Raw genomic sequence first — 25,678 nt, 5'->3', positions numbered from 1 at the left:
GACATAGTCACGTCACTATCGATGTTGAACGTGAAATGAGATATAAACTTTTGAGCCAGCTCCGACCAAGTCTTTATGTTTCTTGGCAGATGCGAATACCAATCCATGGCTTGTCCCATGAGACTTCATGCAAATAAGCACATTAAATATGTTTCTTCATAACTCACTTCAGTACATGCCACAAAAAATGCTTGAATGTGATCTTTTGGATTGCCATTCCCTTTATATTTCTCAAAATTAGGTGCCTCAAAATGCTTAGGAAAGGGAGGCCTGTATAAGCTCTTGTCAAATGGATTAGGACATAAATCTTGATATGTACACAGCTTCTTCGTTCCTTTGGTTTCCAATGCATCGACTTGTCGTTGCAACTTCTCAAGCTCTTGTGCAATTGTATTAGATTTTGGAAGCCCATCATTAATCCCAGTGGGTACTCTTTGTCGATACATCATATTTCCGATCAGTTGTTGATACCCTGAAATTGCCGTCTTTGGTGTCTCTGGCATATAATGTTCTTGGTACACCTCTTGTTGTTGTGGTTGTGCCATGCTTTGATATTGACCTTGTTGTTGTGCTTCTTGTAACCTAGGTTGATATTGCAATTGAGGGTGTTGTTGATATTGCACAGGCACCAATTGCGGTTGTGGAGTATGATAGCTCGTTTGTCTTGGCACATATTGAGGCACATGTTGTTGTTGATGCTGACGAATCAAAATTTTTCGACCTTGTGCCGATTGTTGTCGTTGCGATGTAAATCCCATCATTTGCAAAAAACATTGTTTAGGTGGTTTTTGTTGTTTCTCCCTAAGATGGGGTATGGCTCTTGCATTAACTTGTTGTGTTGTTTGTCCAATCCATTTTGGTGGTTGCAAGTTTGCATTAACTTATAATGAGGCAGAAGGCACTGCAACTTGTTGTTGAATGCGACATTGTTGTTGTTGCACATTGTTTGTTTGTACATTCGATTGTACCTTTTGTGTATTACTCAATTGTTGCAACATTTGTTGTTGGTGCAAACCACTATCTATATCTCTTTGTGTCGCCATTATTCAAGGATCTATCACCATAGTGTTTGGCAAATATATTGAGCTTAACGGGACATAAGAACTTTGTTGTATTATGGAATTGTTTTGAACATTGGTGATGTCAGGCATTCCAGTTGTGAAGCTTTCTTGCATCTTGGATTTTGATCCAATTTTATGCATGTGAAGAACCACTTCTTGTTGAGGGACAATTGTCAATGTTTGTGTGGTCTTCATTTGATCTTGTGTTACAGGTGTTGTGTTGAATAATGGATTATTTATTGTCTCAAATGGTGACTTTTGAGGAATAGTCACTATCAATGCCTTTGAAGCACGTTTACTCATCAAGGTAGGTTGAATCTCTTGTTGCACATTTTCTTCATTTGGATGCGAAGAGAAACTTAATAGCTCACTGCCTTGTTGCATTTGCACATTAGTTTTCTCATTTGAGGAAGCTACGTCACTCGTCATGTTAAGATACTTTTGTGGGAACATCTTAAAGACCTTGTTCAAGAATTTATCCATCTTTTTTGTTAGCTTTGGATCTTGAAGGAACATATCAACATCATCAGAAGCATCAGAATCTGATGAATAATCTGGTTGGACATTTGGATTTGTTTCTTGTTGAATGCCTTGATCTGAACCAAATCCTTGTGAAAGGGTTTATTCCTCATGTAATGTTTGAATTTGAATGTCATGTTGCAGGTTTGGTTGATTCCAATTGAAAGGTGCATTTCCTTTTGGTGTTGGTGGAACACTCCCATGTCCTGGTTTCATGGGTACAAATACTAGTTCATACAATGGAGGTGGTCCAAGTTGAACCATTCCATATGGTGGTAATGATTTGTTTGATGGACCTTCAATTTGTACTATTTGACTAGTTTGAAACTGCGAATTTGCTATGTTGTCAATGGGTTGATATGTTGGTTCACCCATCTTCTTAGATTTTGACCTTGTCTCAACAGGCATGTCACTTATGCAAATGCAATATTTTTTGGAAATTTTCAAGGATAATATATGATATGCAACTAAATGTGAACTAGATAGATGAAAAATGCAATCTATGGAAAGAATGCAATCTATGTTTTTAGTTGTTTTTGAAGATTTTGACAAACTTTTTGGATGCAAATCTACAAGAGACCCTTAGGAAATTGGAATGATGTCTAGACCTCAAAGGACAAAAGGACCAAGTGACAAAAGGACAAGATGACAATGTCTCCCCTATATGCTTGGATACTAAGCTAGGTTTGACCAAAATGACAATGATGACAAAAAGACAAAGGTTTGATAAGTTCTAGACTTCCTAACAATAACTTAGGGTTTATCAAAGATTTGCATTACTCAAGTATGACAAAACCTAGTTTTGACACTATATGCAAAGGGACAATTACTATGCAAATGACCCTAATATGATATGGTAATGACTTAAGCTTAATGAAGAGACGTAGGGTATGCAAATAGGAATGTATGACAATGGTATTACTCTAATGCAAGAGGACACATGCAAATGGATGACCCTTATTGATATGCAAAGTAGTATGACCTAGGTGAAACCTAACCTTGGTAATTGACAATGAATTTGCAAAATGCAAATGTAGGATGAACCTAAATCTAAGTGACATGAATGTTGAGACAAGATTTTGAAAAATGTTTGACAACCATGTTTGAAGATGTTTTGAACTTTATTAGAGGAAATGTTCTTGTGTGTAACCTTGTTTTGAATCAATTTGCCTTGTTTTTTGAAATGAGATACAATTGAACTTTTGACAAGCAAAGAATACAAGATATTTCAACTTAGACTCAAGACAATCATGCTCATTCCCACATTTCTTATGGTAGGCAAGGACATTAGGTACTTGAGAGGTAGACTCATTATGGGATTCAAGGAGAATACCTAAATGCTTGACCCCACGGGCTCCCCTCCATGGCACTCACTTCTCAGGGCAGCCAAGCATCAGTCCCATTGGAAATCTCCCCATGGCGAACTTATTATCTCTTCCAAGTATTCGAACTTGTCCTTCTCAAGCAACTAGAAGGGTTTCTGGCCTCTAAAAACAAGGTGTTTAGTAACTATTTCTATTAAGTGTTACTCCTTGATGTCACGCAAGCGTGATTGAGACATTAAGCCCACCAAGATACCAAAAAAATGCAGTCGTGCAAGCATGATTTAGACCATGAGGTCCTACTTAGATGTTGATATGAGAAAGAGTTCAAGGGTCATCACTTCCCAAGTAACTACAATTCCCACGTAACCCTTCCTTCAAAGCTTTCGCTCATCAGGTATTTATTTATAGTGAGTTAGAATGCCAAGGTATTCTAGCCATACTCACTTTGGGTCATTCCCTTCTCACGATTATCACTTGCTTGCAAAAGCAAATGGTCGGGAAGGCAAGCCCTCTAAAGGTGACACACAATCAAAACAATGAGCATGGTATCGAAGATCTGGATTTCTAATCACCCTAAGAAGGATGAGAGCATACTCTCCTACTCCAATGTCAAGCTCAACAATCAAAGCAAACATACATTCATTCCAACCTATTTAGAAATCATACTAGGTGCCTAAAATATTAATTGCAAACACAAAGTTTAGTTGTAATCCAAGGCAACCTGCAAAACCCAAGTCAGAAGTTTGATATGTTTAGTCTTTGACTATCGAATCTACATAAAATGTGTTAGTAGTTTCATTTGTTGTCTTTGCCATGCATAATGCCAAGGTGCTGCACAGAGAATTAGTACCAAAAACCAAAAAGCAGAAAATAGAATGCAAAACAAAACAAATTTCAAGTAAAAACACTGCTTTTTTACCTCTATTTTTGGACTTTACACAGGTGCAGAATGCATGACACAGGCATAGAATGCATGACACAAGCATAGAGTGTCTTTAACATAGGCGCAAAATGCTTAACATAGGCGCAGAATGCTTGACATAGGCATAGAAGTCCCCAGAAAACCCTGCATTACCCTGTTTCTTGGGTTTTTGACCTGCAAATCAACTCAAAAGGCACTCAAGGCATGGTTAGATGGTTAGTTCATGTCGGGTTCACCAATTAATGTAGCTAGGAATTTGAAAATCATCAAATAAAATCAAAATACTAATCTAGCTCAATCACAAAAGCTCAAAATGTAGTGATAACAATCCTAATTACACTCAATGAAGACATGAATACAAGACATCAATTCAAGATTGAAAACTAAGCAAACCATTGCAAACTTGGATCTCTCCTTCATGCAGCTCCATTGTCCTTCTTTCTTCTCCAAATAGCCTTTGTTTGTGGATCTCACCTTCAAGTGCATACACATGAAATGAAAGCAAGTAGATAGTGGCACAAGAGTACTCGAAGAGTGATTGATTTGACAAAGGATTAGAAATTCGATAATCTGATTATTCAATAATATGATTACCCTTGATTGAAGAAAAATCATCCAATTTATAGAAAAATTGGAGAAAAGATCAAATTAGTATGAAATGGATATTAGAAGCAATTGATTTCAAAAATGGCACAATTGAGTGAAAATAAGAAGGTTATGACACCTTCTATGTCATGAATTATGACATATTGCCAATGCAAAGGTTAGAGAACTAGAACCTTATGACATCTTTCTATGCCAAGAGTATGACGCATGAGAAATTCATGCTTCCAATGAAGCACAAAAATAGGGAGAACTAGAGACAATTTAATTAGGTGGAAATTAGAATTAGGAAATTAGAAAATAGGTGGAAATTAAGAATTTAGAAATGATGAAAACTTAGGAAATTAGAAAATTAGAAAATTAGGTGAATTAATTAATAATTTGTCATTTATTAATTAATTCACAAAAAGAGGATTAATTAGCCAATTAAATGAACATTTAATTGCGATGAGAAGACTTTAGGATAAACAAATAAATTATTTAACCTAGAGGAAGAAATGAGAAACAAGATTAAACGAATAAATCATAAAACCTTAGAAGATGAATTAGAAATGCAAGGATGACAATTAGGTCAAATCAATCACAAAATGACAAAAACGACAATGATTGATGACAAAATAGATTGCAAGATGACAAGATTGAAAAATGACCATGATTGATGACAAAATTGATCGCAAGATGACAAAATTGAAAAGAGGACAAAACCCTAATTAGGATTGACGATGTCCAAAATGATGACAAATGAGTACGCACATTGATGCAACAAGATAGGATTGATCAAAATCATGATTGAAAGTTGTTGTCGACAAGACCAAATTTGAGAGTGAGACAACTAAAGAATGCAGAAGAATGGCTCGATACTCGCAAATGATAAAGACCAAGTGCGAATCATAGGAGAAATGTTAATGCGATGCAAAAACCCTAAAATAAGGCAATGCACAAATGTTAAAGTATGATTCCGCAAGCGTTGACCATTTTTAGGTGTCTACACATACACAATCTTTAAGTGCAATTTCCAATGTGATAACGATTAGATGTGCCTCAATCTTGTAACACATTTTCATATGCATGTCTAGGTTCAATGAATCTGGTAACACGTTTTACTCGGTGTATATCAACTCGGTGTGTCATCTTTGCTGCTTGGTAGACATGAGATGATACTCGATAGACAACTCGGTGTATACTACGTTTTGAGACTTACTTTCTTCTGTAACCGACTAGACTGTCCATACCGACTGAATGTCTCGATAGAGATAACTGGCTAGAGTATATAGTATAACTTTGATATAAAACTAATGGCAACTTGATAAGTAGTAACACATCCTTGGTCTGATATTCATCTATTGCTTGTCAAATGACCAGTTGGGAGTCACCATATACTTGTAGTTCTTGTAACTTCCATTGTATAGCTAGCCCAAGTCCTGTGATCAAGGCTTCATATTCTACTATGTTGTTTGTGCATGGAAACGCGAGCCTGTAAGATTTCAGGATGCTGTCACCTTGAGGTGTAATAAAGAGAATGCCTGCCCCTGAGCCATGCCTAGTGTATGAACCATCAAAGTATAGCTTCCATGATTGTGCTTCTATAATCATGAATATCTCTTCATCTGGAAAGTTGGAAATGAGAGGATGATCACCTATGAGTGGTGCATCGGCCAACTGATCTACTATGACCTGACCTTTGATAGCCTTACAGTTCACATACTCGATGTCAAATTCACTTAGAATCATCACCCATTTGGCCAAGCGGCCTGTCAATGCTTCTTTACTGAGTAATTATTTTAGTGGATCAATCTTTGCAATGAGCTGTACTCTATGTGTCAACAGATAGTGTCTCAATTTAGTGGTTGCCAAGATTACTGCTAGGCAAGCTCGCTCAATAGGTGTGTAATTGAGTTCATAGCCAACTAGTGTGTGAGAGATGTAGTAGACAACATACTCTTTCCCTTCTGCATTGTGTTGTGCTAATAGTACACCTAATGTTGTACTTGTTGCTGAAATATAGAGTAATAGAGGCCTACTTGGATCCGGTGGGATCAACAATGGCGTATTTATGAGATAATCTTTAAGCATCTGGAATGCTTGCTGGCATCTGGTATCCCACTTAAAGGGGATGTTCTTGTGTAGCAGGTGGGTGAATGGGTGACACTTATCTACCAATTGTGCAATGAATCTTCAGATGGATTGGAGCTGCCCTTGTAATGTTCTTAGCTGACTAATATTCTTTGGTGGTGGCATGTCCATGATTTCTTTGACCTTTGCTAGATCTACCTCAATGCCTTTACTTGAGATAATGCATCCGAGAAGCTTCCCAGAGGTTACTCCAAAGACACATTTCTTTGGGTTGAGTCTAACATGATATTGTTTCAGTCAATCAAAGATTTTCTCTAATATTTTCAAATGACGTTCTCTTGTGAGTGATTTCGCCAGTAAGTCATCAACATAATCTTTCATTATGGTATACATCATATCATGAAAGATAGTAGTCATTGCTCATTGATAGGTCGCTCCCACATTCTTTAGACCAAAAGGTATTACATTCCAACAGTATGTACCCCATGGACATGTGAAGGCTGTCTTATGTTGATCCTCTGGTGTGATCTTTATTTGATTGTATCCTGAAAAGCCATCCATGAGTGAAAGCATGGCATGTCCTGCTGTCAAGTCTACTATGATGTCAATATTTGGTAGGGGAATTAATCCTTAGGACATGCCTTATTCAGATCTCTGAAGTTAGTACAAATGAGGATGCCCCCTTTCGGTTTGCTGACAAGCACAATGTTGGATATCCAATCCGCATAATCAATGGGTCGAATGAAACCAACATCTAGGAGTTTCTTAAGTTTTGCTTTGACTAGTACTGCAATCTGAGGATGCATCTTGCGAAGCTTCTACTTGACAGGCTTGGCTCCTTCTTCTACGGTGAGGTGATGCATGAATAAATCTGGATCAAGACCAGGCATGTCTACATATGACCATGCGAAATTGATCTGGCATTTCTGGAAGAATTCGACAAACTTGGGCTATTCCTCTGAAGTTAAAAGAGATGCCAGATGTATGTGGTGAGGAGTTTCAGGAGTCCCCATGTTGTATTCTTTTGTTTCTTCAATGAGAATTATTGATCATTCTTGTTGTGCACTAGAAGGGAGGATGTCAAACCTTTCATCCTCAGGTGCCTCTAAGATGTTTTCACCGTTGGATACGCTCTTCCTTTTTACTTTTGTGGGATCAAACAGTGCCACAGTGTGGTTTTCATTGGAAGATCCATATTTTATTGTTATGTTTTTGCAGCTAAAAGGTTTGGCATCCGCCCCAAAGTATGTGACGCTATTAAGTTCTATGGTGAATCCATCTTTGTGATCCCCGCTTAGTATGTTATCCCGTAAGTCCAAGAAGTCAATGATTTCCTCATCATTTTGGAAGTAGTCAAGACATGGGGGATTAGGTTGGTTCCATTTGATGAGTTTAGGATGGATAATGGGCATTATCTCATTGATTAGGTTAAGTTTCTTAGATGTGTCAGTGAGGGTTAAGAAATTGTGGTGAAGGTCGTTGATTGTACTTTCCCTATCAAAATTAGGCATAGGATGTGATGTAGGGTCTATGGAAGATGTTTCTAGCTCAGGAACCCAAGAGGTCTTTATCTATGCTTCTCCGTAAATAGGGATATCTTTACGAGGTGGAGGTAGTGTTGTGTCTTCCTTATTTTAAGTATTAAGCTAGACAGAATCAAATTCCCACTCATGTGAGTCAGTCTTTGAGTTGCTTTCCAGTAACCAATTACTGTACCATACTGGGATATCCTTTGAGTTAAACACTACAGGTGTGATCGGTTGATGTACCTTTGTAGATGAAATGATCGGTGCTGTAGGAAGGATGATGGGGATCAATGACTTCAATATGGGGAGCATCGGTAGTGTTGATTCTGCTACTTCTATTGGAACTGTTGGTGTTGTAAATACTGTTGGGTATTCGGAGATAGTTGCTGCTGCTAATGGGACTATTGATCTTATCACTGCTGCTAATGGTGTTATTGGTTCGATTGATGGGACAACTAGCATTGCAGATGGTTTTGCTAGGATCTTTAGCTTCAATGAGACAGTTGTGATGTCTTGGGGTTCTGCTTTTATAATCAAAGGTGACCTCTTTGTAGTAGGTTGATATAGCAATTTGTTGGGTTTTCCTTTGAATCTAAGCTTAGGAAAGATCTCCTTTTGAAAGCCTAAGCCTACATTGTCTTTGGGTTGTAATTCCGGCAATAGCGGCTCATGTCGCCCTTGTTTACAATACCCCAAAGCACTTTGACCATCATATCCCATTCTTTGCATAATGAGAAGACCTTTGCCATATTGATCTGTGGGAAGCTGAGCTTGCGAAATGTCGGTGGTGATAGGATCCTTATAGATCCATTCTACTACGTCTTCATCTTTGGTTTCCTCTTCTTGACTCTTTCCAAGGATGAAAGGTGTCAATACACATGCGGGTTAAACCAATGTCATTTGAAGTACTTGTTGAAGTTTTCCATGTGTTTTAGGAGAAGTAGGCATTTGTCCAACACAAAAGAGTTGGCTTAGATTGTATTCTCTAAGACCTTCCTCTGCAATTTTCATCCTGAGCTTCTCTTGCTTGGGTATAATAGTGTTTGAACTGGAGAGGGAAGCTAGACTTATGTATGACATGGAGGAGATGGCTTCTCTATTGTTGGGAACAGTAATCTTTGGTTGATGACTTATGTTATGATAGTATGCAAAGGGGTTTGCATCACCTAGGATTATGATTTCTACACCATTATGTAGGAACTTGATACATTGATGGTAAGTGGATGGAACAGATTGCATGGCGTGTATCCAAGGTCTTCCCAACAACAAATTGTATGGTAGAGGAAGGTCCAGAACTTGACATATGATGTGCTTCACCATAGGGCCCACTCGGATTGGTAGTACAACAGCGCCTTTGGATGAATGCTCTGCATCATCATAAGCTTTGATTGTGATCTTCTTGTGAGGATCCACGAATTCAATGGCATATCCCAAAGCTATGACTAATTGTAGTGTACAAATATTTAGGCCTGCTCCATTATCGATCAAGACTCGCTTGATCCTATGCTAGTTGATAAATCCTTCAATGTGTAGTGAGGCGTTATGAGGTTGCTGGAAGGAGGAGTTGTCACTTTTGGAAAAAGTGAGACAAGGGGATGATCTTAGACTTCCAACCATGGCTTGGAACTGATCTATATTCAAGTTAGCAGGGACTGACGCCTCTTGGAGAGCTTGATCCAAGATTGTTTTATGAGATGAAGATAGGCACAATAGCTCTAAAATGGATATAAGCGCAGGCATTTTGTCTAATTGTTCCACAAGATTGTACTACTTTGGTATGGAGGTGGTGCCTCATGGAGCTACTTTTATGGTAATCTTGTTGTGACATGTAACAACATTGCAATCAGAACTGGGTGCATTTTTTATGGTAATAGTTGTAATTTGTTCACCGACATCATACAGGTGATTCACAGTGTAATTATACATGGCTTACGTATAATCAGTGGTATCAGTGTTTCTCCTGGAAGTGGAAGGACCCCTTTGATCATGTGATGAAAGTGGATTTTTGAACATCAAATGATCAGTGTTTGTTGTCTTTGGGTTATGTCCTTCGATTTCAATATCAACTCGATCAATAAGATCTTGAATAAGATCTTTTAATCTATGACAATTGCTTGTCTTGTGTCCTTTTCCTTGATGAAAATCACAGTGTTCAGTATCTCTCCACCATGCAGGTTTGACTTGAGGTTCATAGTTTGATGTTTTGGGTAGGGTTACCAGGTTTTGAGAAACCAACTGTCGTAACACTGTTTCGATGGGTTCCCCTAAGGGAGTGTATGTTCGCTTTTGTTTTTGTTGATGCTGTCTGGGTTCATCTTGAGATCTGGTGTGGCCTTGATTTGGAGAAGCAACTGTGTTAGTTTTAGGTGGGGGATTCTATCTTGCAAATCAAACCACAGGTTGTGCACTTTTGATAGTTTTGACAACCACAAACCCGTCGTTGACGATATTTTTGTTTTTGTTCCAGAAGTTTGGTTTGTCACCATTGAAGCGTGGACGAGGGCCATCCTTTGGTTAATTGTAGATTTTGATAATTCCTTTCTTGATGAGGGCTCACTCACATTTCAAGCCTTTGGTGATCATGTCATTGAAATAATCTGTGTCTTTTACGTCAAGGTAAAATTCCATTTCTTCGTTTAAGTTGGAAATAAATATTTCCAGTAGTTCTTGTTTAGGCAACTGAAGAGCACGTCTGCTAGACATTTGATGCCATCATTGCAAGAAGACTGAGAATAGTTCACCTGGTTTTTGTTTAGTGTTACAGAGATCAGCCATGGTGATGTCACGTTCGATGTTATGAGAGTAATGTGCCAAGAACTTCTGAACTAGCTCCTCGAAGGTCCTAATGCCACCTGGTAATTAGGAAAACCATGATGTGGTTGTTCCTCCAAAGCTTTGGGGAAAAAGGCACATGAGGTACGTATCCTCGTATGCCACTTCAAGGCAAGCTGAATGGAATTCTCTGACATGATCACAAGGATCACCTTTTCCTCTATACTTTTTGAACTTGGGTATTTCAAACCCTCATGGAAAAGGTGGCATATAAAGATTCCTATCAAAGGGATAGGGAAAAATTTCATTGAGTGAAAATTGATTAGTCTTTACACCACTACAAAGTTGTTGGGAAATATTTTCAACTTGTTTCCGCAACATCTCTATGTCATTTGGAGGAGGAGGTGGTGGGTTACCTTGAGGAATGTTATATCTGATGTGATCTCTACCTCTTTCTTCCTCATTGCAACTTTTTTGTTTTGATGCTTGTCTTAGTTGTGCAAGATCAAAGTCAGAGGGGAGTTTGGCTCCTTGAGAAAGCTTTAAAAAGTGAACATCCACATTGCCCCTGAGTATTTCATCAAAAAGTTTGTTAAAGAGAGGGTTATGTTGTGCCCTTTCTATTGTTGCAGGAGTAGGAGTACTTGGATTTTTGTCATTTGCATTTCCTCCAAGTGCTTCTTGAAATTCATTGATATTTTCCTCCTCTTCTTCTTCAATTTCTATTTCTTGTTACCTTGACTGTGATCGGGTATGAGCCATTTTGTTTATAAGTTTTTGTTGAAGTTGGGTGAAAATGATGATGAGTTGTTGATGAAATGAAAGATTGATGTTTGGTGAATTGTTTTGCATGTGGATCTCTAGCACTTAAAGGTAGATGTGACCAAAATTCTTTCTTTGAATTGCTTGTTGTGTTTTGATAAGGTTTGATGTGATAAGGTGTAGAGAATTCTGAGATGTGTTACAGACTTAACTATCTAGTAATGAGAAGATTCACTCATAAACTAGTTTTAACCTAAGTAGAAATGCCTCTTAGGATGAGTTTATCCTAGATGTAGAGACACTCTTAAAAAGTGACATGTTTGTTGTGTTTGATTCAAGCAATATCTAAAAGAGAACTTTAGGACAAGAACCTCTTAATGTTTTGAGAGTTGAAATGAAGTGATGACGTGAAGGTGAGAAATGGATGAAATGTTTAACTTCAATAAAAGCTTTGTGTCACAAATGGAACAAATTCTACCTCTTCTCTTTCAGGTGTTGGTGGCATTTCTCGAGCTACGTTGTATGTGATACAAATGTTTGGGAAGAAGTTGGGGTTGATCTTGCCTCCTTGGTTTTTGTGATAACTCAAAGCTCTATATTGCATAAAAGCTCTGCGGTTCAATGACTCTGGATCAAATTCGTTTGATTTCCCTTGAAGGTATAGACACATGTGACGTAGAAAAGCTCTATGAGAGACAAAGATTTGTCTATTTAGATAGAAGATTTTCCTTCTTTTGATTAAAGCCTTGGAGCTTAATGGTCTTTTCTTCAAGTTGATGTGTTGATGAGGATTCTTCTTTCTCAAGATGTGAAGAATGGTCATATATTTTGATACTTTTCTCTTTGTTTTTGATCTTTTGGTTGTTTTGAAAAATGTTTGGTTGGATGAATACTTGTTCTGATTTTTGGATTTTATGATGTTTCTTTGACAAGAAAACAAAGCAAGCACACAAACACAAGAATGTTGCCTCAAGGGCAAAAATGAGTATGGGTCTAGATCAACCCAATCCTTGGACTTCTTATGACCCTTTCCTTTAAGTGTATTTTAGGTGTTTTTCTTTCCAAAGCCTGAAGTCGGCTCAATTTGTACTTGGTCTTGACTCCAAAAAAATGAAGATATTTCAAACACTTTTTATCTCTAAGGTCAAATGACTAGTTGTGATAAATTCAGCCCACATCTTGATATTTCTTCAACTTTGGTACTACACACCTTATGAATCCCACCATGGCAGGTAAGGATGTGATATACTAAGTCTTGCATGAGCATAACAAATAGATGATCCCTATGATGGGGGAGTCACCACTTTCATCAAGCCACAAGTGACTTTTCAAAAAGCTATGTTTCTACTCAAGGAAATATGTATGGTGAGTATCTTGGGAGAAAAACCATCTATGCTCTTACATTTAATTGTATCATAAATATTATCAATCAATAGAATAGGTGGGCTTCTACTTAATGGTGTTTAGTAATTTTTGATGTTTTTGGAAATAAGTTCATTCTACAGTGACTCGCTTAAGAGCCTTGTAACTTGTGGTGGGGCCCATTTGTCCTTTCGGCAAGTTACACTATAGGAACGGCTATACCCAAGGTTGTAGCTTTCACTCTCACCTGATTTCTATAGTGGCTCGGAGGATTTACCGCACGAGGTCGTTCCCAAGAGTGATGTGTCTCTTGGTAGGCCTCCCTTAAAAAGATAAAAATTTGAGTGTTACTAACACTTTTCTCTTGCACCTAGGACCATGAAAGCCAAGGGAGAGGATAGTGTGTGTTAGAAGTAGGACCACTCGACAAACTTTTGCACAAGCATGCCAAACATGAAAGTCACTTGTTTGTTTTAACTTTTCATTGCAATGATTTTCTATCTAATTGGAGATGTTGCTCCCACAATCATGGTGTTCTTTTTAACTTCAAATGCAAAATGTTTGAGTAAACCAGAACTTTGAAATCCTAGTCAACTTAATTTGAAACACATTTGCATGAAGTAAAATCATTTTGTAAGGTAAGACAAATTGATTGTGAATTTATTTGCACCAAAATGGAAGTGTTGATTGTGAATTTTTAGTTTGATTCAAGAAATAAGTTTGCCTTGTTGATTTTAAGCACCAAAAGAAAAATTAGTCCTAACTTGCAAGAAACAAATTGAATTTTAGAGCACCAAAAACAAATTTGTCCTAACTTGCAAGAAATGAAAAATTGTTTTTGTTCAATTTTAGAGCACCAAAAAAACAATCTTTTGCTTTTTAAAAGAGTTAGTTTAGACCTACACAAGAAACAAATAGTTAGTAAAATCCAAACCTAGGGGGGCTTCCACAAGCCTAAGAAAAATCATTTTTTTGTTTTCGGTTACAAGGTCCTTTTTACAATGTTTTGTTACAATAGTGCTAGTCTGTGTGAAAATAGTAGCTCCATTTAACAAAAATGAGTTAATACAGAGAGAAAAGCGCTAAAAGAAAAATTTTGACAGCACATGTAAAAGTACCAGAACAAGCACAAAAGCGCTATTTAAGCTACAAAAGTGCTAAATAAAGGTCAATAGCGCCAAACTTGAGACAATAGTGCTATTGTACAAACAAAAGCGCTCGAATATCAAGTTGCAAAGCGCTACAACATGATCAAAAGCGCTAAAGTGCGACCTGTGTGTCAAGCTCAACATTCAAACATGTTAGTTGGTTTTTAAAAAAATTGTTTTTAGGTGCTTGGATTCACGTCAGGTTCACCAAGTGATGCTCTGCAAAAAAGGACAAGGTTAGGATAAACAAACACAAGACAAGAAACAAAAGAAATCAATTGTTAGATGTTAGTGTTAGAAATCACCAATTAAAAACTATCCTAAGCAAACATATCAAAAGAGATACCAAAAGCATGAGAGAATAATTAACTAGGAAAGTAAATACAATGAGGCATCTCCAAATGCCTCCTAACATGCTCTTAGCTCCTTCTCCCTTGTTCCTCTCCTCTCCAAGTTCCAAACTAGTGTAACTCTCAACAACTTTTTGCACTATGGATGCTTATGGATGTTTGAGATTGAAGTATTTTCTCTAAATGTGAATAAAAAGCTAATACTAGATGCTATTGATACTAAAATGATTTATTTTAAACCAAAGTGACAAGATATTAGTGATTTATACTAAATGCTCTCTAAAATTCTCTGTAACTTAGATGCATACAAGTTTTCAGGATCTGGATTACGAAGAAATGGGCTCTATTTATAGGAAAAATGGAGCAATGGATGGTTGAGATTGAGCAATCTCAACAAGGGTCAAGATTGAATGATATTCAATCCATGTGAGGGCTTTCAACCCAATCCCAGGATGACAAGTGTCAATATGAGATGGGTTGAGAGGAGAGGGAATAAGCATTAAATGCTTGACATGACCTAGGAGTCAACTTGGGGGTTAGGGTCAAGGTTGGGTTGAGTGAATAAATTCTTTATTCAAAGAATAAAGCTTTTATCCAATGGATACACTCTTGTGCAAAGGCAAAAGGGATAACCATGGTCAAAGCAATAAATGCTTGAGGAGACCCATGAGTACAAGTTGAAATAACCATAAATGGTTATGTAAGAGCCATTAATGGTCATGTAAGAGCCATAAGTGGTTTGGAAGACTTTGGAGGTTAAATTTTTGAACACACAAAGCATTTAATTCTTTTCAAAGACTTTGAAGTCTTTGAGAAGTGACTCCAAGTTGCTTAGGAATGTGACAATAATTAGGGGATGGATTAGGCTAATTAGGAAGGGGTTTAGAAGAATCTAGAAGGGGGTTAGGATTGCAAGTGGGTCTGGTGGGTGAGGGAAAATAGGATTTTAATTAAAATAAAATAAATTTATTTCAACTTGTGGTTGCAACTTGCATTTGTAGGAAAATGCAAGTTGGGGGGGGGGGGGGTGGGGGGGCGGAGGATTGATTTATGATTTAAATACATATTTTATTTTAATTTATTTAAAAGAGGAAAGAGGATTAAATTGAATAAATAGTATTTATTCATTTAATTGATTTTTGATTTTGGTTGAATGAATTAATTAAAAGAAATTGAATAATTTATTTAATTAATAGGAGAATGTTTGAAAATGAATTAATTAAATATTAATTTAATTAACTAATGGCTTAGTGGATTTTTAATCAAATAAATAGAAAATATTCATTTAATTAAAATGGACAGATTTATGTGACGTACAAATTTTAACAAGAATCCAACACAAAAAGTTCGTAGAGAGATCAATTAGACCTTAGGCATTCCAAGAGAGGAGATTTATGGATGAAAGTATTTCATATAATTGCCATCCTCCAAAGAGAAAAAGTGATTATAGAAAAGATCAAAACCAATTTGAAACCTGAACACTCCATTCTCTAAGTTTTTTAAACAAACTTGTCACCCTCAAGATGTCCTATTAGGCTATGATAGTGTCACAAATTAGGCAGCTAAGAAGAGAGCATTATTGCTTATTGATGTGTTCACACAAATTTGGTTAAATAGAAAACATAGGAGTAGCCATAATAATAATATCTTTCCCCTTCATAGAAGAGTTTGGAATAGCTAATTAAGGTTGAGCTACAAAGAACTCCTAAATTTTACCTTGAGCACTACCCATAAAAGTCCCTTTTCCCTTATGGGGCACCATAGTCTATTTCCTTCACCTTTGGGAGCTTCAAAAGCTCACAAAGATTTAGAAACCCATGAAGTAGTATTAACCTTAGGATTGCCAACATGAAATCCTTAATTTTATTCTCTTAAGATTGAAACTAGAAACATGTGTTGGATAGATTCAAATAAAGTACTTGCTAAGTGTGATTAAAATTGCTCATCTAAATGTCAATTGACTCCATAAGATATCAAGATAAGTCAACCTCCATACACACCTATTTTTGAGGTTGATCTTGTTAAAAGTTGTTTGCCTTAATATAGATAACCTTCCCCAAGGAAGAGGCAATGGCCGGAAGAAAAATATAGCAAGGTAAAGGAAGACAAAGAAACTCAAGCCAAACTGATACATGAAATTTCTTATTATCTAAGATAAAAGAGTCTCAATTTCATTGTTGGAAAACTATAAAAAAAACCATACATACTGAGGGGCATGTTGAAAGATGATTGGAACATGGCTTACTTTAGCAAAATGAAAAATAAAAAACCCCTTGATGAGGTTTTAAATTCCATATAGGTAGACCTCATGAGGGGCCCAAGTTTTAGCAATCCAATTCCATAGCATACTTTTATGGGGGACGTCCGAACAAAAAACCCAATAAGAGCATGCTACTCTAACCATTGGCATACAATATCAAAATCTAGGATGGATAAAACCACGTCTATAGGAATTTTAGAATCTATTCCTCATGAAAAACCTTTCTAACAAACTACCTAAGATGCTTGCTCAGAGGAGCCATGGTTCACAACCATCAAACTATCAATGGCAACAAAAATGGTTGTGATGAAGCTGCCCAAAGACATAAAAAAAGGTTTAAAAGTTCAACAATAAATGTGGTATGACATAAGATAAAACCACAATGCAATGCAAAGATGACTTATAGAAATAGGGGACAAAAATCATAGTAAAGCCAACCTTTCCAACTTACCATACTTTTTAAATATACATACAATTAAAAATTATTTACCCAAATAATAAATGACAATTTTTTCAAAGAAAAATAAAAAAATTGCAAAAAAAGTAAAATAAATGTAATAACTAAATAAAAATAAAAAATAAAAATTCTAAGAAAAAATTAAATAAAAAATAATATTAATATATCCATATACTAAATAAAATAAAAAAATCTTAAATAAATAAAATAACTCTAAACTATAATTTCACTTATTTCTAAATAAATATATTGAAAATATCTATATTAATAAATTAAATATTACATTTAACCTGCTCTAACCAAAATAAACCCAAAAACAAGTGTAAGATTCACCATTACACTAAGAAACAAATTTATTCAATATAGTACTTTAAATAGACTTGAATATTTTTGACAAATTTGAATGAACACAAGAGTCTAAAATATCTGTGGCGAAGATGACCCAAGTTCGAGTTTTAGTAGTATGCTTCAAGTTATCTTCACCCACTTCGCTCTCTTCCAACTATGTGAAAAAAAATAATAAAAATCGGTTGAAAATTTGTCTCTAGTTTAGCGTTTCAGTTAGACAGGGAATCCCGACAAGGAAGACGACGACAGGACTCAGAAGCAAATAATGAACAGTATCTATTGAATGGTAAGGCGCAACCTTCATTCAAGACTTCTGTTTTATAATATCTATTTATTTCCAAACACTTATCGAATTCCATGTCGTTCTGTGAATTTAATGGGAGAATATGAGGTGGGTTGGGATGCCATAGCAATAATTTATTTAGCCACACGTGGGTTAATTTCATTACAAAACAGAATGTTACAGATCAGAGAATGTGACCGATTGTCTCTGGCGAGCTCTGTTCAGCAATATGACAAATTGTCAGATGATGAATGATTACCAGACGTCGGTAGGTTCGGACAAGGCATTAAGAAGGAAGAACAAACAAAGATTGGTTGGTTGAAGACCATCTGTAATCATTCAAAGTCGATCATGGTAGTATAAAAATCTTAGAGATGATTGTGGGGATTGCGGTGAGATGTCAGTAATGTCAGTTGAGATGTCAGGGCTGAATGTAGGTAGCTATGAGGAATCATAACAATGAAAATATAAATTATGTTTTGTATCCTGTTAGAAGATTTATAAATTATGTTTCCAATCCTTTTAGAAAAAGGTATAAATTGTGTTTCTAATGGGGTAACTTGGAGATATGTGTGTGGGAAAGTAATGGTTGAAGCTGCCACTGCTTCAAATTGGTTGTTATCCTTCAACCCGTGCTTCTTTCCATGAACGGGATGGAGACCAAATTAATTATGATATTGCTGCTTCTGATATGCATATGTTTACAGTGCTTGGGAGCTTCTGGATTGACAGCAAGAGAAGATGGTCAGTTCACAGGGCAAGCTTAATATTAGTTAGTTATTGTAGATGAGATTTTCAGTCTATTAAGTTGAACGAAATGTCAGCAAAATATTAAATAGATGAGATTTTCGAAGTACATTAGGTTGAAGAAAAAAGCTTCTGTTGAAAACAGGGTATCATTTGAGATAAGTTTTACAAGCATTTTCATTAGGCAAATTCTATATAATTAGAAGCATTTTATTCACGTAGTGGGAACTTTAGTTTGAGAATTCAAACTTTTTTCTTTGGGCGTTAGATTTTAGAATGTTTGTGGTGGGTGGTGGAGTGTAAGGCTCTAATTTTAGCAAATTTGAAAATGGTCTTGAAAAACTAACGCATGAGAATAGATGGTGGGATTTAGGTTTTTTTTATAAGAGTGCTTCTTCAAGAGGCTGGGTGTAGCATTTACACAGCAGCAGTTTTTTTGGAATTTGTTTGAGTGTAGGGTTTTGTGGGAAAAGAAAGGAAGAAACATTAGATTTTGGAAAGGGGGGAAGCTGGAAATTGTTCTGTTTTGTTTTAACGGTTGGGAATAATGCATTATTGTTGCAGGTGTAAGGACAGCCACTGATCAGATTTGAATTTTGTTATGAGAAGTCAATAGGCTAGTCCTTTTGTTATATAAACTTGTTTTATATTTGTAATAACATTTTCACTAGTTTTGTTGCATCAATTTGAGCGTTCATACAAACTCATTTTTCTGATTTATAAATCAGATTTGCACCCTGTGTTGATATGTGTTGCATATGCTTGTTAAGAAATGTTGCAGCCCTCTTACATCATATTATCTGGTTAGTGGTTATGTTACAAAATTATAAGCCATGAATCAATGACTTTTGTGTTGCATTGTAGTCGTGATCCTCATGGTATTGAAGTCAGAATGGCAAAATACACCCCCAAACTGGATTGGTGCAGATCCCTGTGGTTCCATGTGGAATGGAGTCAACTGCACGGGTCCCCATGTTACTTCATTGTAAGTCCACTGCAAATTCTTTATTTTGAATGTCTGTTAGAAAATGAGTCACATCTGAATCGAAGATGGTCTAGTCATCAACAGGACTGCTAGTTCAATAGTAAAACAACCAGTAACGATTAGTGATCCTGAATTTGACCCATGAATTCGACTCTAATTGATCTATGAAAAGTTAACAACGAGAGATCCTAAATTTGACTCTAACTGTTCTATGAAAAGTTTAAGAATTTCTGGACTCTGCAGAAAAGAGCAATGATAGATTGCATTCATTTTAATTAACTAGATTTCTAATAATAAGATATGTTACCCATATAGATAACTATTATGCAGGAACCTATCAAATATGAATCTCAGTGGAACTCTTCCAAGCGATATAGGTTCTCTCATTGGCCTACGGTCTATGTAAGTTAACATCTATCAGGACTTGTCAATAACTATTTTTTAATCGTTGGAATGTTTAGTTTTTTCTTCATAGACAAATGATGAATTTCACATTCAAATTGCAGTGACATTTCCTACAATAAAGGGATCAAAGGAGAGATTCCAAGTAGCATTGGATATTTAATCAATCTGGAGTTCTTGTAAGGAGCTTATCTCATCTCATCAGAAGCATGTATTTTAAAGAAGCCCTCTTCCCGTTGTTAGTTTAATTTCAGAAACCGAATTTTCTGGCATAACACCCAAATGTTCCTGTCACTCTAGTGTTTAAGTGCTCGCTTGCTTTTGCAGCCTAGCTATCGGTTGTGGTCTTACTGGACAGATCCCATATGAATTGGGCAACCTGAAACGCCTTTCTTTTCTGTAATATTTCTACCTAGCCTTCATGATCTTACTTATTCTTGTAGTTGTGATGTATTTTGTATGAACAATTTTGGTGCTAATGAATTCAATTTCGCATACCAGAGCATTGAATTCAAACAAGTTAAGTGGACATATTCCCCCTTCTCTGGGTGGTCTTGGAAATCTGTACTGGCTCGACCTTAGCGACAATGATCTCATTGGCAAGCTTCCAGTTTCAAACAGCCATGAATCTGGATTGGACAAGCTTTTTAATGCCAAACATTTGTATGGATGAGAATTACAGCCATCAGGCTATTTCTTCTTCTTTTGAGTCTTTGAAATTGAATTGGGTTAATATCAATATATTGCTTACTAATTTTCTCTCATATTGCTAATGTGGGCTTAAAGCCATTTAGGTAAAAATCAACTAACAGGGCCCATTCCACCAGAGATATTTCATTGCAGGATGCAGCTCATACATTTGTAAGTAGAGTTTGCAAACGCTATAATACTAGGCATTTCATCTTTATAGTAGACACTTTTTAATTCGTATTTACATTTGAATCGTATGTAGACTATTTGACAACAATAATTTGGAAGGAAAGATCCCTTCTACCCTGGGACTGGTAAACACCCTCGAGATTGTGTAAGCTACTTTCCCCTGTTTCATCTTAATGCCTATGGGCCCTGTTTTGCTGTTTTACTGCTTGAAGGAGGTAAAAGTTTAACACAAACACGATTCTCATGATTTTCTACAGAAGGCTTGATCGAAACTCTTTGACCAGCGCAGTTCCGTCAGAAATTAGCAACCTGACAAATCTTTTTGAACTGTAAGCTTCATCTCTGCCTCAACATGAAGAATATCAATTATTAAATCATAAACAAATTTCTAGTCGCATTTTGCTGTAATTGTGGTATGAGCTTTTAAAATAAGGGTTATAAACACCCATTCAGTATGCACAACAGTTTGATTTGTTATGGGACTTTGCTGATAAGTACATTTCGAATGTGTCCTTGTCAGGCATCTATCAAATAATAAATTGGAAGGGCCAATACCCGACTTGTCTGGGATGATTCGACTTCAGTATGTGTAAGTATCCTCCTCTTGAATGCATTAGATCGTTTTCTCCAGATTCCTAGATTGGGCATAATTTTGTGTTTCACACTTGAATTTGAGAAATCAGTGATTTGAGCAACAATTCGTTCTATCCCTCCGAAGCACCAGACTGGTTCACAACTTTGCCACGGCTAAGGGATCTGTGAGTTGTGGTTCAATTTTATCAATACCAAAATTTGAAACATTGAAATTGCTGTAGAAAGCAATCTAATGCACAGAAGCTGTATTCTTATTTTTTCATTGAAATTCTCAGGGTAATGGAAAATACAGGATTGACTGGCCAGTTGCCGACTGAGCTTTTTGACTTGCCTGCTATAGAGACAGTGTGAGTGCTGATATTAGATTTACTGTGTTTCTTCCTTCAATGTTCAATATAGCTGAGTGTAAAGCCATATGTTTGTTTTAGGATGTCACAGTGTCAAAATATTTCGTCAATGTTCCAGATTATACTTCATAATTTATCAGCTGAACAACTTAATATCTTATTTGAATTCAAAATGTCACATGAGACTTAATAAATTTTTTATTAACATTTCATAGTCCATAATCAGTGTTAGGATAACTAGATTGCTAATATCCTATTTGAATTCCAAATTTCTCAGGAGGCTTAATAACAATGATTTCAATGGCACGTTAAAGGTTGACAACAACGCCAAGGGACACCTGCAAATTATAGATCTAGAAAACAATAAAATAACATGGGCTACACAGCCAAACAACATTAGTTTATTGTAAGCTACCCATTCCTTTACATGTCATTTATCTGAATTTGTAAGTGTGTGCATGATGAGCTTCTTCTTATCCCTTGTAAGAAAGTTGTCCATAAGAATGATATTTATTTGTATGTGAAATCAGGCTTTTGGGGAATCCAGCTTGTGACAGTGAGGCTGGCCTTTCAAGCAGCAACTTATGTCGTAGTACGAGTGCCCTTCCAGGATCATATACAACAAATATGGGAGTTTGTCTAGGACGAACATGTTCTGGAGATTTAAAGCCGAATCCTCGGACCTGTCACTGCCAAGTTCCTTATCAGGGAGACTTAATATTTATATCTCCTTCATTTTCAGAGTTATCTAATGCATCAAGATTCAAGGAGTTGGAAGAATCCCTAATGGTGCAAGTGTTTTTGGACTCCGTATTCATTTGCTGCCTTAGTTTTGACAACAACAACTATCTGAACATGAAAGTGCAGTTTTTCCCATCAGAGAACAAGTATTTTGAGAGAATGGAAATAGTTAGGATAGGGTCCACTCTTAGCAATCAAATTTATAAGGCTCCTAGAGAATTTGGTCCTTATTATTTTATGGGAAATTCATATCCCTTCAAAGGTAATAAGCAAAAAATATATTCTGTAATTCAGATGGCTTATGGGTATTGTTTTTAATATCTAAGAATATTATTCAATTTCTGTTGTTCCATTTCAGATGCTTCAGAATCCGGATCAGGGAAATTAAGCAAACCAGTAATAATTGGCATCTCAGTGGGCAGCTTTGTTATGGCTTTTGCAATTCTTACTCTCGGGCTCTATGCATTACATCAAAAATACAAAGCTACAAAGGCAATTGAATTGAGCAACCACTTTGGTAAACAATCTTGCTATCTGAAATTTTGTTAGTTGCGAAGCTCTTCTTCTGATATTAACAATGTGTGTTCCTGTTTCAGCATGGAACCCTAACAATAAAAATAGTGAGACAATCCCAACCTTGAATGGTGCAAGATGGTTTTCTTTGTCAGAGTTGAAACATGCTACAAATAAATTCTCCGAGAACAATGTTATCGGTTCAGGAGGATGTGGGAAGGTAAATTCATTAAGCCTTGTTTCAAAGTTCAAGCCCTGTAATAGGGTCATTGTTTTTGTTAAAAAATTATGCTTGCCTTTCATATAATATGTTTTGGGTCCTTGCAGGTTTACAAAGGTGAATTATCCAATGGGGGTGGAACAGTAGCAATCAAAAGGTTCCAATTACAGGGATTCTCACAAGATGGAGTGGAAATAAAGAACGAGATAGAAGTCTTGTCTAGAGTCCATCACAGAAACCTTGTAGCGTTGATGGGTTTTTGCCTGGAGAAAGGGGAGCAGATGCTCGTGTACGAATATATCTCGAATGGAACTCTCAGAGAAAATCTATGTGGTGAGTCGCCCTGCCCAGTTAACTCCCTAAACAGCCATTTCTTGCTTATCCAAGTCCATTTCTTCTTGACAAGATAAATTCTCACATATCTTTAAAGGCTAATAGTGAATCCCAGAAAACAAAAGCTATGTCTTTTCAATTTTGATATTAATATCAGGATTCAAGAGTCAAGATTGAGTATAATATGTTGATTCATGTTTTATAAGTAGAGGTTTACATGAATGCATTTCTTATATCTTATGAGAACAAATTGTTCACTTAGTATTCATTACATTTAAATATTGTCCTGTTCATGAAATATAAGTCAATGAATTTGACTCAAAAACTATAGAATTAGATCCTGATATTAATAACATAACCTGACACACTGTGAAAAACTCTTCCTACTTATCAATGAACTAAAACTCATGAGAATTAGTTTTATGTGATTCCAAACTCTTTCTACTTATCAAGAAAAATGTGAATCCTATTTATGAAATATAGATCAATAAATTTAACCCAAAAACTACATTGAATCCTTAAATTAATGTCATAACTTGAGATAATGCAAAAAATTCATCATACTTATTGCAGATATGAGTGAATTCGCTTCAAATAAAACTTTGAAAGTTGAATTGAGTTGATCGAGTTCCTCTGAACCGATGCAAAACTATTAGTCCTTTTCCCTTTGCTGGGTTGCTTTGTGGTGAATCCCTTCTGCTACTAAGGCAGTTTTTGGGTGGCAGGGATTGCCTGCCAAAGGGAACTCACATGTATCTCTAGTTGGAGAATTTATTCTTGAGCTAATAAGTCTGTGCACGCCATTGAATTCAAAACATTAACGGTGGAGAGCAAATCATTTCATCCCTAGCGCTTACCAATTCAGCATCATAACAAAATCAAATGAAAGATGTCAAAATTTTGGAAAATGGTAGCTATTACAACAGAATCTGGGTATGATGAATCTTCAATTAACTAAATTTCTCTAATATTTTTCAGGGAGGGGGGATATTCACATGAACTGGAAGACAAGGGTTCGTATAGCTCTTGAGACAGCAAGAGGGTTGGCTTACCTGCACAACCATGCAAACCCACCCATAATCCACAGGGACGTCAAGTCAACTAACATATTGCTGAATGAGGATCTCACTGCTAAAGTAGCAGATTTTGGTCTGTCCAAATTCATTGCAGATGGAGGCAAACAACGACCCGGTAAAGGCCATGTGTCGACTAAAGTGAAAGGGACACTGGTAAGCACAATTCATTCAATTGGGTTGTTGTCAATATTCAATGTATATATAAAAATGGTGGTATATTTTTTTGTTTTGCAGGGCTACCTTGACCCAGAATACTATATGTCCAACCATTTGACGGACAAGAGTGATGTGTATAGTTTTGGCGTAGTGATGTTGGAGTTACTTACAGCCCGCCAACCTATTGAAGAAGGAAAATACATAGTCCGTGAAGTGAGGAGAGTTATCAATAATGGTGGAATCAACGCCCTGCAGAAACAGATATTAGATCCCTTTTTGAGTGACTCAGATAAGCTAGGACTTGAAAATTTTGTGAATCTGGCATTAAGTTGTGTTGAGGAATTAACTGCCCATCGACCGGCCATGAGCGATGTGGTGAAACAACTGGAATGCATTGTGGAAGAACGAAGCCTTAGTGGCTCGGCATGCGTGGAAATCAAAGAGTCCTCATATCATTCACCCATTGATCGAGATGTCAGTTCTGAGTATGCCATGTTTCATTACAGTGGGCCATATATTGTGCCTACCACTATTGAGCCCCATTAGCCCATTGTGAATTACTTCAAATCATGAGATGCAAGAAGATGAAGAATATATGTCTTGTTTTGGTGGGATCAGAGATCCAGACTGATATATTTATTAATGTCCAGAGGTATTTTCAATGATGATAAGGGATGGGATGTAATAGTTGAGTGAGCTAACAAAAATTCTTATATTTTTGTTTTAAAACTTAGTCATTTACATTTTAAAATATTAATATTTCATATTTTCAAAATAAGTTGATGCAAAGCATTTGTGTCTATTTGTATTAATTTAAATAAAATAATATTTAAATATATAAAATAATCGAGATTGATGTCTCTTAATATTTTTAAGATAAATATATTTAAGACATCTATACTAAATTTTAATAC

The 25,678-nt window shown here is 36.3% G+C and overlaps 1 protein-coding gene across 1 annotated transcript; it reads left to right on the top strand.

The window, feature by feature from the left end:
* The first annotated feature begins 18,203 nt into the window (after positions 1 to 18,203).
* LOC131038018 (leucine-rich repeat receptor protein kinase HPCA1) lies at positions 18,204 to 25,457 on the top strand. The gene is made up of 19 exons (XM_057970283.2): positions 18,204 to 18,515; positions 19,383 to 19,503; positions 19,834 to 19,905; positions 20,010 to 20,084; positions 20,233 to 20,304; positions 20,407 to 20,568; positions 20,692 to 20,766; positions 20,858 to 20,929; positions 21,042 to 21,113; positions 21,305 to 21,373; positions 21,468 to 21,542; positions 21,654 to 21,725; positions 22,003 to 22,131; positions 22,256 to 22,728; positions 22,825 to 22,983; positions 23,063 to 23,199; positions 23,307 to 23,532; positions 24,511 to 24,761; positions 24,843 to 25,457. Exons 1-19 carry the CDS (start codon positions 18,416 to 18,418, stop codon positions 25,308 to 25,310), a joined length of 2,880 nt encoding a protein of 959 aa, XP_057826266.2. The 5' UTR covers positions 18,204 to 18,415; the 3' UTR covers positions 25,311 to 25,457.
* Positions 25,458 to 25,678: the final 221 nt, after the last annotated feature.

This window comes from Cryptomeria japonica, chromosome 7 (genome assembly GCF_030272615.1).
Source record: "Cryptomeria japonica chromosome 7, Sugi_1.0, whole genome shotgun sequence".
NCBI lineage: Eukaryota > Viridiplantae > Streptophyta > Pinopsida > Cupressales > Cupressaceae > Cryptomeria > Cryptomeria japonica.
The sequence above is the reverse complement of the archived record's forward strand: the minus strand, read 5'-3'. Positions and strand labels throughout refer to the sequence as shown.

What these genes read in the sequence shown, in the direction of transcription:
- LOC131038018 (XM_057970283.2), top strand. Translation starts at nt 18,416, where the DNA reads ATGAACGGGATGGAGACCAAATTAATTATGATATTGCTGCTTCTGATA. An exon ending in GTAAACACCCTCGAGATTGT is followed by an intron (nt 20,930 to 21,041) that starts GTAAGCTACTTT and finishes GATTTTCTACAG; the next exon opens with AAGGCTTGATCGAAACTCTT. An exon ending in TGAATTGAGCAACCACTTTG is followed by an intron (nt 22,984 to 23,062) that starts GTAAACAATCTT and finishes TTCCTGTTTCAG; the next exon opens with CATGGAACCCTAACAATAAA.